General features: G+C 45.0%; 1 protein-coding gene across 6 annotated transcripts in view; it reads right to left on the bottom strand.

Moving 5' to 3' along the window:
• Positions 1–1,986: 1,986 nt before the first annotated feature.
• The window catches only part of LOC142496944 (nicotinamide N-methyltransferase-like), a 121,139-nt gene continuing 102,379 nt past the window's right edge, over positions 1,987–20,746 (bottom strand). For all 6 annotated transcript variants that reach the window (XM_075604066.1, XM_075604065.1, XM_075604063.1 and 3 more), the window contains exon 4: positions 1,987–3,794. In XM_075604066.1, the coding sequence (XP_075460181.1) occupies positions 3,359–3,794 (436 nt within the window). In that variant the 3' untranslated portion in view covers positions 1,987–3,358. The remainder of the gene's footprint in view (positions 3,795–20,746) is intronic.

Here is a 20,746-nt window from a genome sequence, read left to right as displayed (position 1 = left end):
CTGCTTCTTACAATTCCAAACTACTAAACTTATCAGAGGAAACAGAGATATAACAAGGAGAGGACGAGGCACATGAGATACGTAGGAGAAGAGGGAGTGTAGTCAGTGGTGGGATTCAAAAATGTAGTAATCGGCTCGTTTCTTATCTTCAATGGCATCCTCTGCATCTTTTTCACCTGTGCGGGTGGTGAACGGCGGGTGGCGTCCCCTGCCATGACAACGCAACATCACATAGCATCCCGTTGTCATAGCAATGGGCGTCATGTGATGCGGTTACATCACGTAGCATTCCCGTTGGCCTGGTAATGTGGCGCCATTTGACACCGCATGGCCATATTGAGTAGATTTGCAGGGAAAAGATGCCAGGACATGCTGGTAGATACCGCCCGCCACTGTCCGTTGCCCGCACAAATGAGAGAATTAAGCACCGGTTCAGCAAACTTGTGAAATTTTAGGAACAGGTTTGCTCGAACCGGTGCAAACTGGCTGAATCCCACCACAGAGTGTAGTGTGCACAGAGAGGAGCAGACACAATAAGGCAGGGAGTGCAAGGAGAGTGGAGGATAGACAACACGGTAAGCAGGAGGAGGAAACAGAGAGACAGCAAGGAGAGGAGCAGACAGATGAGATAAGTAGGAGAGGAGGGATTGCAGCATGCACAAAGAGGAGCAGACACTGCAGGGCAGGGAGTGCAAAGAGAGGGCAGGAGAGAGTGCAAAGAGGAGCAGGGCATGATGGAGGAGTGAGTAAGGTGGGGAAGAGGGGACAAGAAACAGCAAGGTGTTACAGGGAGGGGTGAAAACGAAGGGTAAGGTTTCATTACAAAACTTTCAGATCTCCTAGATCGGTGTATATTACACTAGTATTTTATAATAGCCATACTGTAAACATTTTACATTGTTCAAATGTATATACAGTACAGCTCAACCCGTTATAGCACGATCCGCTACAATGCAGATCTGCGAATAACGCGGGCTGAGCATGGCTCCCGAATTAGAACATCTCAAAAAAATAATTCCCAATTTTTTTTCCCCAAAGCTTTATTGCGAATGAACGGACACACACACACACACACACACACACACACACACACACACACACACACACACACACACACACAGACACACACTTGAATAATCTATGAAGCCACCTGGCCCATATTGGAGGAGAGTTCTGCTCAATTCATTTAAATACTGTAGTACCTAGTTCCAACTCAGCAGGAGAAGACATCTGCTGAGTATACAAAGTACAGTAGGTGTCAGGATTTATTCTAAATGTAAGGATATCTGGAACTGGACATCTCACAAAAGGTTTGTTTAGAAGAACCGGCAGAAAATCTGCCACCCCTAGGCACCCTGCCCCCCCTTCCTTAACCCCTTTGGTCCCTGGTTTTCTCTGCACTGTGGAGTAATAGGAAAAGAAAATGGAGCAAAGATTGATACATTGATGCAAAGTCACACAATATTAAAATGGCGTAATATGCACCAGCTTCGGAGCAATGCCCCAGTTTGTTACACTTATCCACATCCCCCATAATAATGTCCGGTAACTCGTCTCTTACTCCTCCTATTTACACAACTCAATTATAAATTGGCAAACATAGGGCTAATTTCCCAACACATTGGAAAAACATCTTCACATTATTTGGATCAGGGGCCATGGACGCTATAAAGGTCGGACGTCATGAACATTTAGCATAAATAAGTATTCCATACTGTAATTTCTCAGCATATTTATGAATATTTATTATTAATTCCGTCATAGGCAGATTTGGTAGGAAATAATAACCTTCATCTTTTACTGACTAGCATTGAACAGAAACAGCTTACTTGTAGAAGAAGATACATTACAAATATAAATCAGGGGTGTCTCATCAATAGACAAAACGGGTGACGAGAAAAGAGGCTAACCAGTTGTCACGGTGGTCATTAACCATCCTATTGTGATGTATTTAATGTTTAGCACAAGAAATAACACAACAATCACTGATGATGCAAATAAGGTTTATTCATAATCAAGCAGAGCTCTTCTCCGCACATTTACAGATTTGTCTGATAGGTAATATCTTGCCTGGCACATGCCGAGAGAATTAGAGACAAAAGGTTCGAGAAACAGAGAGATGATCAAAACCAATAAGAGTGCTTTAACCCGCCATGTATATCATCTAAATATAGAGGAAATCTGAAAAGCTTAAATATTTCTACGTTAACCAGAAGACTATTTTATTTCATGAAACCAAGTATTATCATATCTCTGTGCCCAGGACATACATGAAAACGAGAGGTAACTCTCAATGTATTACTTCCTAGTAAAACATTTATACAATTTTAACAAAATACATGTTTAAGTATTATTTAGCAAATTCACTTGAATTGTGCTGCAAGCTAACTGCCAGAGTTGGAAGCCGTCTTATAGAGCAGTACCACTTAGAAAGCATGGACCTACAGTACAGCTTCACAACAGGCGATATGGGCTAAGTCCCCCTTCTCCAGCACGTGGGGAAGACATCGTGTTGAATTGCAGCCATAGACCGGATTACGGTTTGACTTTGTGAACATAAGACACGTTAACTTGAATGGGCCAGGAGGTCTCTTAGGAAATCACACTGCTTAGTACGCCCCAAAGTGTTATCTAAAATATCTAACCACGTGCTCAATGTAACAAAGTATTGCAAAGCGTATATGTGAATTTCATGGTATTTTTAACCCTATGTTAAATGAAAATGTAAAATGAATATTTCTTCGTTGCTCTTACTCAGAACCCATAACACACTTTATGAATGAGCCATAAGAGCGTCTAATTACTACAGTCTCCCAGCTGCAGACGTTGGGCAGAACCAGTGCAATAAACCGAGCAATATTCATCAAAGAAAGAAATCCCATTGAAAGGGAGTTTTTCCTGTGATAAATCTGGTGCAATTCTTTTGCAGTCTTTGCATCAGTTTTGCTTTAGTAAATAACACACAAGGTGTCTTATAGGCTCATGTAGTGTTTTATAGCTTTGCACCACTTAGTAAATAATCCCCTTGTGTTTTCAGTGCTGGCGAGGCTGCAACATTGCTTAATACACCAATATACATTAAAAAAAACATAATTCCCCAAATTTACTAAATCGTGCTAAGTCTTAGCACATCATATACAATCAGGTGAACTAAGACTTAGCATGGATTATAAAATGTTGGCATATGTGTAAGCGAATGAATGGTACGGCCAACATATGGTATGAATGGTATGGCCAACATATTCAACATTTCCAACATTTTGCTTATTTTATTGATAAGCTACTAAAATGCCCCTTCTTTTTTTGCTCACCTAACACCTGCATTTTAAGAAGCTTATAGTATTGATGTGTGAGGGGCTTACAGATTGTGAGGTTTACGAGCATGAACAAAGTAATAACCATCATAATCACACATTTTTAAAGCTGACAGGTCTTCACGTGAAAGTACCTCCAGTTTCTCAATTTCATAACCAGCCCCTTTAAAATCCAGTTCCAGGTCTTCCTTTTTTGTGGTCTTTGCATAAAAACACTTTTGGCCGACATAGTAAAAGGAAGAATTTAGTACACTCAGAATGATTAAGTGACCACCGGGCTTGATCAGGTCATAGAAATGTTTCAGGGTATTGCGATAAGACTCTGCATCATTGCAGGCAGATTCCAAGCAGAGGCAGCAGAGCACGCAATCTGCTGGTGGCAGGACTTCAGGCTCAAATGGGTTACTTTTCAAGACATCACATTTTAGGACTTGTTTCACGGCTCTACGGAGTTTATCTTCCCTTTTCTTCCAGTTCTCACTGTCAAAACAAATAAACATTAAAGGCATTTTATTTCTTGCTTTATATACCTACTAGCTGAGAAACCCGGCGTTGCCCGGGATGTGAAGTGTGAATAAGTATGTGTAAATGTTGTATGTGAAAGTTGTAATGTGATGCCAATGTTATGTAATATTAGTTAGAATTGTGTTTGTAAATCAACAGTAGTAGAAAGCACATGTATATGAGGGCAAATGTTTGAAGTGTATGTTAGTTGTTACGGTAGTTATTTTTGAAAATGTTATTGTTGGAAATGCTTCTTGAAAGATGTGAATGTCCATTGTTGAGAGGAGTGTATTTGATGTAATGTTAAAGTGTGTGTTGTAAAATAATGTAGTAATAAAAGATGACAGTAGTGTATTGAGTGTCTTTCATTTTTTTGTAATTTCTTATGGCAATATGTAGAGTTCATGGAAATTGAGGAAAGTCAATGTTCATTGTAATGCTTGTTTGTAAACGACATTTTTGGTAGTTCCAGTTGGAGCAAAGATGTACAATTGTTGGGGGGATCCAACTCTAGAGCACGCAACATATAACTGGCCGTGGGAGAAACATGGTGATTCTAAGTTGATACCAGTGCACTTTATAGATTGTCCTTGTGCTTTGTTAATGGTGATAGCAAAAGCTAGTTTGATGGGGAACTGTAGCCGTTTGAAAGTAAAAGGCATGTCTGTAGGAATGAGTGGAATGCGGGGGATGAAGACATCTTGGCCTTTGGCGTTGTCAGTTAAGATAGTAGCTTCAATTAGGTTGGGCATCAATGTTTTTATGCACAATCTGGTTCCATTACAAAGGTTAGGTGTGTGTAGGTTGCGAAGTAGCATGATGGGTGCTCCAACTTTGAGGCGAAGATGATGTGGTGGCATCCCTGATGGTTCGAGGGAGTGTAGGAATTCAGGTGGATAGTTAACGGCTTCATCGCAATCCACAACTGTATAGATTGAGTTGTATTGAGTAATTGTGTTTGGAATAATGTCTTGAATTTGATGATTGATGTCATTGACAGAAGTATTTTTGGCAGCAAGGATGGCTCTTTCACAGAGCCACTGGTGGTTTGTGTAATTGTGTAAGAGATTTGGATAGACGTGATGTATGAGATCTTCAAGTGATGTCATCATGTGACAAAAATGTGTGGGAAAAGCAATTTCACCTGATGTTAAGTCAGTAGGTAAAGTGCCTTCACCTATTTGAAGAAGTGTGTGTGCAAAAAGTTGTTCATTTGAGTGGCCGAGAAGTTGGACTCGCATATTGGTTGTTAATGGAAAATGTTTGACATGTCGCCATAAAATAGAGGATTTAAGGCATGCATGAAGTTCGTCTGCTGGTGTGGATCGTGGTATGACTGGAAGTGTTTGTCTGAAATCACCAGCTAAAAGAATGACAGCACCACCCATTATTTGTTTATTGTTACGCAAGTCTTGCAAGGTTCTATTAAGGGCTTGAAGTGCTTTTTTATGCGCCATGGTACACACATCCCAAACAATAAGTTTGCAAATTTGAAGAACACGGGCTTGGCCAGATGTCTTGGTAATATTACATGTTGGGTTTTCTTCATGAGCAATGTTTAGTGGTAATTTAAGAGCTGAGTGCACAGTTCTTCCTCCATCCATAAGAGTGGCTGCAATGCCAGATGATGCAAGTGCAAGTGCAACATGATTGTGCATTCTTATTTCTGCAAGGAGTAAATTTATGAGAAATGTTTTGCCTGTTCCACCTGGAGCATCAAGAAACAGGATTGCACCTTGTTCGTTGTTTATGTGCTGCATGATGTTGTCATAGGTGTTAAGTTGTTGTGGAATTAACATTGGTTTTCTTGTGGCAACATATTCTTGTAGTATGGAAATATTGTATTGTTTCTCTCGCATAAGGTCTGTATTGAGTACATCGTGATGATGACGTTGGGGAGCTTCTAGACCTAATTGAAGTAGTGTTTTGTTATTGATAGAGAGACATGTATCTTCTAACAATATGAGTACCTCGTTGAAAATGTCAGGTGAAAAGGTAACATTGAGTGATGGGTTGTGTCTCTGTGCTTTGTGAAGTATATCTTCACTCATGTGAGGTAGCGGGATAGGGATAGGGACATTGGTGGCATGGTGTAGCGGGTAGGGGGCCTCGCGGTCCGGTTGCGGTAGGGAGATGTGTGAGGTGCAGGAGATGTGAGGCGTGCTGTGCGGTTCGCGGGAGCTACACTGTGTGAGGTGAGGGTTTGGTGTGCGTTTGTGTAGGTGTTGAAATGTTGTGTGTTTTTGTTTTGTGTTAATGTTGGCTGTGTGTGTGGCAGAATAGTGTGTGTATGTAATTATTGTGTGTGATTGTTGATTGTGTGGGGTGTGTGTGTGGATGAGTGAGTGTGTGATGTGATAGTGAGTGTGTGGTGTGTGAGTGTGTGTGTCAGTGTTGGTTAGTTGAGTGTTTGTGTGCAATAAATTAGACAGATGTGTAAATAGTAATGTTTTGTGTAAAATATGTTATTGAAAGGAAGAGGTGATTTATTGTGCTAGGTGTGTTAGTAGCGGAGGTGTTGTGTTGTTGTACATGTTTGTGTGTGGTGGGATGTTGATGTGCAATGGGAGTGGGTGGTGAGACGTGTAAATGTGCATTGTATTCAGTGTAGTGTGTATGGTGAAGGGTAGGTAATTGGAACAGTGGGTTGGGTGTGTGTGTTTGTTTAGTGGTGGTTGTGTTGTGTGTGGTAGTTAAGGTTATGTTGAAGTGTTGTTTTGTGTGTTGTATCAGCAGAGGAGGTTGGTGTGTGTGTGTGAGTACGTGTGTTGCGTGGTTGAGGGCGTGTGGCGTTACTGAGTGCGTGTGTGTGTGCATGTGTTTGTGTATTTGTGTGTGTGTTGTGTGTGATGGTGTGTGGTGTGTGTGAGAGCATGTGTGTATGTGGCGTGTGTGATGGCATGTGTGTGTGTATGACGCATGTTGTGTGTGTGACGTGTGTGAGTGCGTGTTGTTGGTCATAGACATGTTGTAAATTGCATGTTTTTGAGTGTAGTGTGTGTATTATGAGGGTGAAGGTGAGGTGTGATTTGTTGTTATGTGTGGCATAGAATGACAGGATGTTTGCGTGTGTGTGTGTGTGTGTGTGTGTGTATGAGGGGGTTTTGTGTGGGTGAGTGTTGTGTGTGAGTGGTGGTGTGAGAAGTGTTTTAGAATAAATTATACAGACAGTGAAATTGTTAGGAAAACATATTTTATTGTAAGGAACAGCTGAGTTTCAGTGGTAGGTGTTGTCATACAGTGTGTGAGGTAGCGGGAGTGACATTGGTGGCATGCTGTTTGACTGTAGTCCGCGGCGTCGCGGTCCGGTTGCGGAGGGAGATGTGTGAGGTGCAGGAGATGTCAGGCGTGCTGGTTGTTCCGCAGGAGGTAGAGTGTGTGAGGTAGCGGGATAGCGGGAGTGACATCGGTGGCATGGTGTGTGGTGTGTGTGAGAGCATGTGTGTGTGTTGCTGGTGTGTGATGGCGTGTGTGTGTGTATGAGGCATGTTGTGTGTGTGACGTGTGTGAGTGCGTGTTGTTGGTCATACACATGTTAAAAATGGCATGTTTTTGAGTGTAGTGTGTGGCATAGAATGACAGGATGTTTGCGTGTGTGTGTGTGTGTATGAGGGGGTTTTGTGTGGGTGAGTGTTGTGTACATTATACAGACAGTAAAATAGTTAGGAAAACATATTTTATTTCAACGAACATCTGATTTCCAGTGGTAGGTGTTGTCATACACTGTGTGAGGTAGCGGGATAGGGGGAGGAACATTGGTGGCATGGTGTGTGAGTGTAGGCCGCGGCCTCGCGGTCCGGTTGCGGTAGGGAGCTGTGTGAGGTGCAGGAGATGAGGCGTGCTGTGCGGTCCGCGGGAGCTACACTGTGTGAGGTAGCGGGATAGGGGGAGGGACATCGTTGCCATGGTGTGTGAGTGTAGGCCGCGGCCTCGCGGTCCGGTTGCGGTAGGGAGCTGCGTGAGGTGCAGGAGATGTGGCGTGCTGTGCGGTTCGCGGGAGCTACACTGTGTGAGGTAGCGGGATAGGGGGAGGGACATCGTTGCCATGGTGTGTGAGTGTAGGCCGCGGCCTCGCGGTCCGGTTGCGGTAGGGAGATGTGTGAGGTGCAGGAGATGTGAGGCGTGCTGTGCGGTCCGCGGGAGCTACACTGTGTGAGGTAGCGGGATAGGGGGAGGGACATTGGTGGCATGGTGTAGCGGGGTAGGGGGCCTCGCGGTCCGGTTGCGGTAGGGAGATGTGTGAGGTGCAGGAGATGTGAGGCGTGCTGTGCGGTTCGCGGGAGCTACACTGTGTGAGCTAGCGGGATAGGGGGAGGGACATTGGTGGCATGGTGTAGCGGGGTAGGGGGCCTCGCGGTCTGGTTGCGGTAGGGAGCTGTGTGAGGTGCAGGAGATGAGGCGTGCTGTGCGGTCCGCGGGAGCTACACTGTGTGAGGTAGCGGGATAGGGGGAGGGACATTGGTGGCATGGTGTAGCGGGGTAGGGGGCCTCGCGGTCCGGTTGCGGAGGGAGATGTGTGAGGTGCAGGAGATGTGAGGCGTGCTGTGCGGTCCGCGGGAGCTACACTGTGTGAGGTAGCGGGATAGGGGGAGGGACATTGGTGGCATGGTGTAGCGGGGTAGGGGGCCTCGCGGTCCGGTTGCGGTAGGGAGATGTGTGAGGTGCAGGAGATGTGAGGCGTGCTGTGCGGTTCGCGGGAGCTACACTGTGTGAGGTAGCGGGATAGGGGGAGGGACATTGGTGGCATGGTGTAGCGGGGTAGGGGGCCTCGCGGTCCGGTTGCGGAGGGAGATGTGTGAGGTGCAGGAGATGTGAGGCGTGCTGTGCGGTCCGCGGGAGCTACACTGTGTGAGGTAGCGGGATAGGGGGAGGGACATTGGTGGCATGGTGTAGCGGGGTAGGGGGCCTCGCGGTCCGGTTGCGGTAGGGAGATGTGTGAGGTGCAGGAGATGTGAGGCGTGCTGTGCGGTTCGCGGGAGCTACACTGTGTGAGCTAGCGGGATAGGGGGAGGGACATTGGTGGCATGGTGTAGCGGGGTAGGGGGCCTCGCGGTCCGGTTGCGGAGGGAGATGTGTGAGGTGCAGGAGATGTGAGGCGTGCTGTGCGGTCCGCGGGAGCTACACTGTGTGAGGTAGCGGGATAGGGGGAGGGACATTGGTGGCATGGTGTAGCGGGGTAGGGGGCCTCGCGGTCCGGTTGCGGTAGGGAGATGTGTGAGGTGCAGGAGATGTGAGGCGTGCTGTGCGGTCCGCGGGAGCTACACTGTGTGAGGTAGCGGGATGGGGGAGGGACATTGGTGGCATGGTGTAGCGGGGTAGGGGGCCTCGCGGTCCGGTTGCGGAGGGAGATGTGTGAGGTGCAGGAGATGTGAGGCGTGCTGTGCGGTCCGCGGGAGCTACACTGTGTGAGGTAGCGGGATAGGGGGAGGGACATTGGTGGCATGGTGTAGCGGGGTAGGGGGCCTCGCGGTCCGGTTGCGGTAGGGAGATGTGTGAGGTGCAGGAGATGTGAGGCGTGCTGTGCGGTTCGCGGGAGCTACACTGTATGAGTTAGCGGGCTAGGGGGAGGGACATTGGTGGCATGGTGTAGCGGGGTAGGGGGCCTCGCGGTCCGGTTGCGGTAGGGAGCTGTGTGAGGTGCAGGAGATGTGGCGTGCTGTGCGGTTCGCGGGAGCTACACTGTGTGAGGTAGCGGGATAGGGGGAGGGACATCGTTGCCATGGTGTGTGAGTGGAGGCCGCGGCCTCGCGGTCCGGTTGCGGGAGGGAGATGTGTGGCGTGGAGGGGAGGGGGGGTTTGAAGAGGCAGTCTGCAGTGTTTGGTGTTGTGTGAATGTGTGTGTGTGCTCTGTTTGTGCGTTGTGTGTAGATTCTGTACCTCAGTGGTTCCCAAACTTTTTCGGTTCAAGGCTCCCCAAGGCAATCAGAATTTTTTCAAGGCTCCCCAAGGCGACCAGGATTTTTCCGCGGCGCCCAAAGTAAAAACAAAGGTGTATATACATACCTAACAGTTGCAGTGCGCAGTTGGTGTCTCCCTCACACACTCTCACTCTCTCTGACCTCACTCTCTCTCTCTGACCTCACTCTCTCTGACCTCACTCTCTCTCTGACCTCACTCTCTCTCTCTCTCTGACCTCTCTCTCTCTCTCACTCTCTCTCTCTCAGACCTCTCTCTCTCTGACCTCACACTCTCTCTGACCTCACACTCTCTCTCTCTGACCTCACTCTCTCTCTGACCTCACTCTCTCTCTCTCTGACCTCACTCTCTCTCTGACCTCACTCTCTCTCTCTCTCTCTCTCTCTCTCTGACCTCACTCTCTCTCTCTGACCTCTCTCTCTCTCTCTCTGACCTCTCTCTCTCTCTCTGACCTCACTCACTCTCTCTGACCTCACTCTCTCTCTCTCTGACCTCACTCTCTCTCTCTCTCTGACATCACTCTCTCTCTGACCTCACTCTCTCTCTCAGTCTCCCGGTGCTGCTCCTCCAGCGTGCGCGCCGGGCCTCCCTCTCTCAGCGTCGCTGAGCCGGGCTGAACAGATGCACAAAGCCCCTGCATCTGTAATCAGCGCTGCCTGGCAGAGGAGACAGCAAGCGCGCTTGGTAGGCGGGTATCACTGTGTGTGTTTGTCACTTGGTAGCTGTCAGTGTGTGTGTGTGTGTGTGTTTGTCACTTGGTAGCTGTCAGTGTGTGTGTGTGTGTGTGTGTGTGTGTGTGTGTGTGTGTGTGTGTGTGTGTGTGTGTGTGTACATTATATAATATTTAAAAATGAAAAAAAAAAAAGACATGTGAGAATAAATTATTTATTAACATTGTGCAACTTTGATAAATATATTCACACGCACACACCACACACACATCACACACATCCATATACACCACACATACATATATACACACACACACACACACACACACACACACATATATATATATATATATATATATATATCACACATACATATATATATATATATCTATATATACATACATACAGTACACACACACACACACCACACATATATATACACCACACATACATATATATATACAGCTAAACCCCGTTATAACGCGGGTCTCGGGGTCCACCCCGAGACCACCGCGTTACTAACGGGGTCGCGAGAAAAAAAATGGCCGCCGCGCTTTAGCGCATATTCATCCCGCGGGACAGGAGATGGGAGCGGGCATGTCCCTCCGCTCCCCGCTTCCCCCTGTCACCGCGGGACAGGCCGCGGGGCAGGAGATGGGAGCGGGGATGTCTCTCCTGTCCCCGCTTCCCCCTGTCACCTCGGGACAGGCCGCGGGGCAGGAGATGGGAGCGGGGATGTCTCTCCTGTCCCCGCTTCCCCCTGTCACCTCGGGACAGGCCGCGGGGCAGGAGATGGGAGCGGGGATGTCCCTCCTGTCCCCGCTTCCCCCTGTCACCTCGGGACAGGCCGCGGGGCAGGAGATGGGAGCGGGGATGTCTCTCCTGTCCCCGCTTCCCCCTGTCACCTCGGGACAGGCCGCGGGGCAGGAGATGGGAGTGGGGATGTCCCCTCAGGTCGCCGCTTACCTCAGAACCATGCTGCCTGCATGGAGGTTGTAGCGGGGGGTTTCTTCTCCCCACCGCTGTCCCCGGTGCTCCCGCTGCCTGCGCGGGAGGAGGGGGGGGAGCGGGTGGTGGTGCTGGTCGCGGCCCGTCTGTGTAGAGTGAGAGAGTGTGTGTGTATGTATATATGGGAGAGAAAGTGTGTGTGTGTATATGGGTGTGTGAGTGTGGGTAAGTGTCTGAGTGTGTGTGTAAGTGTGTGTAAGTGTGTGTGAGTGTGTGTGAGTGTCTGTGAGTGTGTAAGTGTGTGTGAGTGTGTGTGAGTGTCTGTGAGTGTCTGTGAGTGTCTGTGAGTGTCTGTGAGTGTCTAAGTGTGTGTGAGTGTCTGTGAGTGTCTGTGAGTGTGTAAGTGTGTGTGAGTGTGTGTGAGTGTGTGTCTGTGAGTGTCTAAGTGTGTGTAAGTGTGTGTAAGTGTGTGTGAGTGTGTGTGAGTGTCTAAGTGTGTGTAAGTGTGTGTGTGTGTGTGTGTGAGTGTGTGTGAGTGTCTGTAAGTGTGCGTAAGTGTGCGTGAGTGTGCGTAAGTGTGTGTGAGTGTGCGTGAGTGTGGTCAGTGTGTGTGCAGTGTGTCAGTGTGAGCAATGAGCAGTGTGTGTGCAGTGTGCAGTGTGTCTGCAGTGTGGCAGTGAGCAATGAGCAGTGTGTGTGCAGTGAGTGTGTGCAGTGTGTCAGTGTGAGCAATGAGCAGTGTGTGTGCAGTGTGCAGTGTGTGTGCAGTGTGGCAGTGTGAGCAATGAGCAGTGTGTGTGCAGTGAGTGTGTGCAGTGTGCAAAAAAAAAAATGTAAAAAAAATTTTTTTTTTAAATTTTTTTTTTTTTTTTTTTTTTTTTAAAAAAAAAACGGGAGCCACGGGAAAACCGCGTTATAACCGAATCGCGGTATAACGAGGCGCGTTATAACGGGGTTTAGCTGTATATCATATATATATATATATATATATATATATATATATATATACACCACACATACATATATACACACCACACATTATATATATATATATATATACACACACACCACACATACATACACACACATATATACATATATATATACACACACACACACACACACCACACATATATACACACACACCACACATATATATATACACACACACACACCCTGCAGGCCGTTTTTCACACACACCCTGCAGCCCGTTTTACACACACACACACACACACACACACACACACACACACACACACACACACACACACACACACACACACACACACACACACACACACACACACACACACACACACACCTACCTTGTTTGGTGCTGTCTGGTGGCTCTGCAGTTGCAATGCCGGGCAGGCTGCAGCCCCATTGGATGGGAGCGGTCACGTGACCGCTCCTCTGCTTCCCCTCAGAGGTTTTTTTTTTTTTTTAAATGAGCTAGCAGCCCTTGTTTCCCGCTGCTGGCGGCCCTGATCGCGGCGCCCCTCTAGCCAAGCCGCGGCGCGCGCACAGTTTGGGAAACACTGCTGTACCTGATTCGGCAGTCTGTGGTAGCAGACGTGAAGGTTTTGATAGCTGTGAAAAGCAGGCCAATGAGAGTCAGTGAGGGGTGGGACGCAGGCCAATGAGAGGTGTGCGGGGGCGGGCATTGGACGCAGGCCAATGAGAGTCAGTGAGGGGTGGGACGCAGGCCAATGAGAGGTGTGCGGGGGCGGGCATTGGACGCAGGCCAATGAGAGTCAGTGAGGGGTGGAACGCAGGCCAATGAGAGGTGTGCGGGGGCGGGCATTGGACGCAGGCCAATGAGAGTCAGTGAGGGGTGGGACAGTGTGGCATTGGTGTTGGACGTAGGCCAATGAGAGGTGTGCGGGGGCGGGCATGGCCTGAGCAGGAGTGACAGGCCCAAGGTCCAATGCGATTGACCCTTGGGACGCAGACATACAGTGATTTCACAAATATATAGTAGATGGATGGAATGTTCGACCTTAGACCATTTCGTACATTTTCTGTGTATACATCACAACATATTTTTCCTTTTAGTCTGTTGGGTTGAAAATCTCTGACCCCAGTTCTTCCAGGATGGGATGCAGAGGGGTTGTATTAATTTAGCTAAGGAATGGTTATTAAATTATTTTCTACAAAGGGATGTCAGGGTTATGTACAGTCGTTAGAATAGACAACCACTTTTACTTTGACAATTCAGGCTCTCCCTCTCAGAAATCTGACATCAGCCGCCGGACTCAGATGGCTGACAATAGTGATACGCCCATTTACACAGAACATCTCCCTGGGGCTGTCACATACTGTATCCTCCCTGCAGCTCAGACTTGGTGGCATGAGTGACCCTGGATATAAATGAGCACTTTCTTGGTTTTCCCCCCTAACCTGTTTTCTACCATGGAAAAAAATATTTGTAGTTCAACTTTTGCATACTCTACATTTTTGGGGCAATTGTTACCTGAACTGTGGTAATTACATTGTCCTTCTATTAAAACAAACACATCACTCTCTAGGTCATTCTCTAGGATAAACTTCTCATGCATCATCTGAAACATTTCCGCTATTTCTCCAATAACAAAAGCTTAATGTCCAACTGAAACAAAGGTGATATGTGACTCTTTTTCAGCCTATTTCATCCTGCACAGCAATTCCTGACAGCAAGTTTCAGCATAATGCTCCCTTCTAACATAATCACTGCATCTACATTATCTAACAATGAGAAACCAAGATCCTGTATCTTATTATTATAATAATATCCTTGGCTAACATATATTGTGTTGAATTTAAATGAGAACCAAGTGCTCATAATACTTCAAATTCATCTAAAAGTCATTTCCCATAATTTCCTAAACCTTTTTTACACTAATTAATGTCTCATTTATAGAACATCCTTCATTGCTCATTTCCTTTTCAGTTGCCGCAGAATTTCTTGACTGGTATTGTGATTGTTTAAATGACCGGTCTGTAAACCTGACAATGTATTCTTCCACATGGTCTCAAATTCATCTTTCAGTTTTGTGTTCCTGAGCTCACAGGTTTTCATTCCAGAAGGCTTCTGACGCTCCTCAATTCTTCTCAGGTATTTATTCTGGATACATTGAATCTCATACTGTACTTCCCTTTATGCAAGCAGCCTCCTCACACTTGCTAAGTGCACTCCACTCAAGCTCCTACTTTAGAAATGCCCCACTCCTGAAGAAGTCTTCTCTTTATCTTTCTACAAGATGCACATTTTAAAATCCACTCTCAGCCTCCATTTTATGTAACAGCTACAGTACATCTTTTTCTTCCTTCCCTAGGATATGATAAGTACAGTATTATTTTTAAAGCTTGTACATGTTTCCAGTCCTCCACAAGCTTTTTATGCAGAAAATAAATTTCACAGATATCACGGAAAAACTGGTGGGTTTTTTATTTCGGTTCTCAAAAGTCCTACAGCATTTCCAGGAGGCAGGTCAGCAATATGTGCATACAAGTACTGAACAGTGGCATGGAATACTGGCCACAAAAAAATATCACTTTCTATCCCTTCCCTGGAGTTTTCCTTTCAATATGACTACAACATTGTACGAATATGTTCATACCTTATTTTCAGGACTGCTTTTGCCCATATACAGTGGCGAGAAAAAGTTTGTGAACCCCAATGATAATTACTTAAAACCATTATAATGTTCTTGAATCAAAACGAGTCTTTCCTTAAATATCCGAGAGTGTTAATATGAACCAATTCCATGTCTTTTGAAACAAAATGATCTGTGAAATAGACAAACAATGAGTAACAGTCAGGTTATGTGCAAAAGATATTGAAACCTTGGTTTTATCAGCTAAATTAAAGGGTATAATTGGAATCAGATGTTTAAATAATTAGGTAGATCTTCAGGTGTCCATTTGGGAGGTCCAACACTTTATAAAGATCAGAAACTTTATGAATTTGGTCAGACATGAGTTGGTCGACAAGACTTTGTATCTTCACAGCATCATTGTTTGACCTCTCCAAATTAGTAGTACATCCTCCACATCCTCTCTACACAAGAGACACTCTGGGCCTCATTCAGAAAGCCTCGATAAGGCCCTTATCAAGCACTTATTGACCAAAATGGCTACTCGTATTCAGAAAGCCTCGATAAGTGCTCGATAACGGCCTGTACCGACGCAAAATTTTATAATCAAAAGAAAATTGCCAATTGAGCGGCGATCATCCACTTATCGACCATTTTCGGGAGGATCATAAACTCGTGCGATTCAGATACCCACGAGTCGGCTGTTGTGGCCTATCGCAGTCCTAAAAGGCGATCTTCTCCCCAAATCCAATTCACCTCAAAATTTAGGTAAATTGGTGGGGAGATGCCTCAATGAGCTGCGATGTGTCGGGACTTAGAAAAAATCAGGCCCTTTTCCTGCCTCGATTGATGCCGGGGGTCTTCGGAGCTGATAGCCATTAATACCAGCACCGGAGCCCCCCGGCATGCATCCGATGCACGAAAAATGCATTTACAGCAACTTCATTACCTTAGCGGGTAACCACTAAGCCAATGAAGGGGTTAAACACCCGTGCCAGGCTTACTGTGGCTAGCGAGGGTGGGTGAAGGGGGAATTTGGCCTTTAGTGGCTGTTTAGGCCTTGCGGGGGGGTTGCGGGGGGACTTAACCCCTTCATTACCTTAGCGGTTAATACCGCTAAGGTAATAAAGGGGTTAAACCAACCGCTACCCACCCGCAAGGTCTAGACACCCATCCTTAGGGCTAATACCCCCTTCACCCAGCCGTGAGGCCTAAGCACCCACCCCGGACTGACTATACCCACACTGTACTCATTGAGAAGAATAGTGGTACATCATACACATATAACAATAATATGGGCATGATAAGCCTCTATAGCACTCAAATGGCACCCTAATTACAATACATTAATACACAAGACACACAATAATAAAACATAACTAAATTCCAAAAAACCACACTTCACTAAATAAAAACAGTAGCCAGCTAATCCAATCAATACAAGCAATAACAACATCAACAATGAATTAATTAAACCATTAACCAATCAAACCAATTAATTCCTAAACCAACTCAAAATGAATAGTAACACTAACCAATCAAAACAATTAATTACTACAACATTAATGAATTTAAACATTAAAATACAAAGAAAGAAATTCTAACAATATCTGAAATAACCATAAAACGCAGTAGCTAACATAATACAACATTAACTACAAATGAACACCAATCGCAAACCTTTTATTAGCATTAAGCATGAAAAAACAAACAATCACATCTACATAATAAACTGAAATGAAAAAAAGCAACAGCAATACCAAGCGAGAAATGCCCCCCAAATATTGTCATAATAATGTATTAATCTGTACCCTAAAGAGGTACAGATTAATATATTATCAGTCAATGTGCCTCCCCCAAAAAATCAAAACACACATCCAATGAATAAACCTGTAAAAAGAGACATTTACAAACATTCAATATATTACTTACCATTAGAAGCGGTGGCCCTCCGACTCCCGGAGTAACAGGAAGCTCACGTACCTTGAAGGCCTCCAACAGCATCCGATGCCATCCACCATGAAGATCCGGATCAGGTACCCAAATCTTCTTTTTTCTTTCTTTAATCACCTTCTTCTATCTTCATCTGTAACCATTTCTTGATCTTCTTTATCTTCTTTCTTCATCTGTCAATCCAAAAAACCACATGGTAAATCCCAACCGATGTTGTCTCGTCGGCTTCTTGGGCTCAAATGAGGCGTCACGGCCTTAAATAGGGCTTGTGAAGTCACATTTACCCTCAAAATGGTTAACAGCCACCTAATTGGCTGTTAAAACCGTGTTACGACTTTAATTTTTTTTTTGGACATGACGTCACTTAAAGGGAATGATGCCATTCAATCAGAATAGCTGTGCTTCATTTGCCTTTAAGATGACGTCACGAAGCCGGCGTCACATAGTATTTCAGCCAATCAGATCGTGAGAACCAATTCCACACTCTGATTGGCTGAAATACCTTGTGACACCGGCCATTTTGGATTTAGTGACGTCATCTTAAAGGCAAATTAAGCACAGCCATTCTGATTGGCTGGCATCATTCCCTTTAAGTGACGTCATGTCAAAAAAAATTAAAATAAAGTCGGAACATGGTTTTAACAGCCAATCAGGTGGCTGTTAACCATTTTGAGGCTAAATGTGACGTCACAAGCCCTATTTAAGGCTGTGATGCCTCATTTGAGCCCAAGAAGACGACGAGACAACATCGGTTGGGATCTACCATGGGGCTTTTTGGATTACAACAAGAAGATAGAAGATAAAGAAGATCAAGAAATGGTTACAGATGAAGATAGAAGAAGGTGATTAAAAAAAGGAAAAAGAAGATTTGGGTACCTGATCCGGATCTTCATGGCGGATGGCATCGGATGCTGTTGGAGGGCTTCAAGGGACATGAGCTTCCTGTTACCCCGGGAGTCGGAGGGCCACCGCTTCTAATGGTAAGTAATATATTGAATGTTTGTAAATGTCCTTTTTACAGGTTTTTTCTTTGGATGTGTTTTTTGATTTTTTGGGGAGGCACATTGACTGATAATATATTAATCTGTACCACTTTAGGGTACAGATTAATACATTATTATGACAATATTTGGGGGGCATTTCTCGCTTGGTATTGCTGTTGCTTTGTTTCATTTCAGTTTATTATGTGGATGTGATTGTTTATTTTTTCATGCTTCATGCTAATAAAAGGTTTGCGATTGGTGTTCGTTTGTAGTTAATATTATATTATGTTAGCTAATGCGTTTTATGGTTAGTTCAGATATTGTTAGAATTTCTTTCTTTCTATTTTACTGTTTAAATTCATTAATGTTGTAGTAATAAATTGTTTTGATTGGTTAGTGTTACTATTCATTTTGAGTTGGTTTAGGAATTAATTGGTTTGATTAGTTAATGGTTTAATTAATTCATTGTTGATGTTGTTATTGCTTGTATTGATTGGATTTGCTGGCTACTGTTTTTATTTAGTGAGGTGTGGTATATTGGAGTTTAGTTATGCTTTATTATTGTGTGTCTTGTGTATTAATGTACTGTAATTAGGGTGCCTATTGAGTGCTATAGAAACTTATCATGCCCATATTTTTATTATATGGGTTTGATGTACCACTATACTACTAAATAGGTACATGGTGGGTATAGTCAGTCAAGGGTGGAATCTTAGGCCTCCCGGGTTTGTATCGGGTCAGCGTGTGTTCACCCCTTAATGACTATAGCGGTTAGTAACCGCTAAGGTGATTAAGGGGTTAGGGTCCATTAGAATGTCTTTATTATGTATATACTGTATATGCTTTCATGCTAAGGAGGACAGAGGGACCTGCTGTTGTTGTAAGTATAACTGTATTTATTGACTTTATTTTTGTATGCTAATGCAGTGTTTAATAATTGGCAAATAATCTATTATCCATATCTGGATAATAGTTATTTTGCCCATTACTGTACTGTATGGGTTTGGGCGGAGGGGGGGGCGTGTATTGATGTTTATTACAATATTTATTAATATACATTTCTTTCATAGTGTAGATGTGCAGGGGGTCTCCGCAGCTGAACCACGTTGGTTTTATGTCCGGGGACTCCATGCTTCCCGAGATACAGGCACCTTTATGCCGGTATCCCTCTGCATTGAAATGTCCCGCGTCACGTGACCGGGACATTTCCTTGCATAGGATATAACGGCACCCCATAAAGGTGCCTGTATCTCAGGTAGCAGGGGGTCCCTGGACCTGAAACCAACGCGGTTCAGCTCCGGAGACGCCATGCACATCTACACATGAAAGAAATGTATATATAAATAAATAATTTTCGGGCGACATTTCAGCTGGGAGAGGCGGCTCTCTCAGAGCCACTCTCTCTGCAGCAGAAATGAATCGCTGGTTTAGGCCTTTTCAGAGGCTCGATGCTCTCGCTGGCAGCAACTCGCCCGTTTTGGGCATTTTGCTATCACTGGTAATCGAGCCTTTCTGAATACCGTGATAGCAACACCCCAAAAAACAGCATTTTAAATGCCTTTGTGATAATTTTTATCAACCCTCTCTGAATGAGGCCCTCTGTCTTCTCCAACGATGCATACTCAATGTTATCTGTGAACAGACGCTTGGTGTAAGGTTCTAGCTCCTTTTCCAGTCATTAACGGATGAAATCAGGTCATCCCTTGCTGATTGATGTGTCTGAGCTAACACATCTTTAGCCTGATTAATGGATTCATCACTCTTCTGCTCATCCTTTTCCTTTGCAGCCATTACCAGGGTAGTTGTGTCAGTCACTCTAGGCTGCCTAACACCTCGGCTTCTTTCTGAAACAAGCTTTCCTGGAGTGAAGGGTCAATCTTATATTTTGCTGCAACTTCCATGGTAAATTGAGAACCTCTTTTCTTTTTCTTCTTCCTTTTCTTTGTGTCAATCACTCTAGGCTGCAGGACATGTTGGCTTCTTTCTGAAGCAAGCTTTCCTGGAGTGAAAGGTCATCGTTTAATGTTGCTGCAACTTCCATGGTAAATTGAGAACCTCTTTTCTTTTTCTTCTTTCTTTTCTTTGTTGGGTAATCTGCTTCTTTTCCACAGGGGAAAGTGACATTTCTCTCTAGTACAATTTCCTTGACCCCCCAGCACTTTGCTTTCTGTTACAGTTGCTTGGTTGGCTGGAAAAAAATATTCCTCTTGCTGCTTGTACTGCTCTCTTGGGGGTCACATAATAATCATCATCAAAGTAAGGCCTGAAGGGACACTGTTTTTGTGTGATCGGGCTCATTACACAACATATACATTAAAGCCTCCATTCCGGTGCTTCAGGTGTATTCTTCACACTGACCACGGGAGGCGCTATTACATCAACACTTTTCTATACCCCAAGACCTTTGATTATGCTGCCCGCATTCTCTACCATATGTGTTAAAAGTCCCTTCAGGGAGTTCTGACTTTTGTCGGGTCCTCATTATAGCACAGTCTTATATGGTAAAATAGAGAACAGAAACAAAGGTGCAGCTAAACCCCATTATAACGCGGTGTACGGGGTCCACATAATGAGACCGCATTATAACCGTGATCATGTTATAACCGTGACCACGTTATAGCCATGGTTGCGAAATGGCCGAGATATGCTAGTAGGGATTCTCTAGCTACTATACCACAAGGTTGGTGTGATGAAACGGACTCTATAAAGAAACTTAACATCTACTGCACAGTCCAGTCCAGGCTGTGGTGTAGCAGTTAGAGAATTGCACTAGGATATGAAACATCATGGATTCGATTCCTGCATGTGTATTATATAAAATGTATTCATGGGTTAAATTGCCACATGTTGTAGGGGGGAGGGGTGTGTATGTGTGTGTCCGT

The sequence above is a fragment of the Ascaphus truei genome, chromosome 6 (genome assembly GCF_040206685.1).
Source record: "Ascaphus truei isolate aAscTru1 chromosome 6, aAscTru1.hap1, whole genome shotgun sequence".
In the NCBI taxonomy this organism is placed as follows: domain Eukaryota; kingdom Metazoa; phylum Chordata; class Amphibia; order Anura; family Ascaphidae; genus Ascaphus; species Ascaphus truei.
The sequence above is the reverse complement of the archived record's forward strand: the minus strand, read 5'-3'. Positions and strand labels throughout refer to the sequence as shown.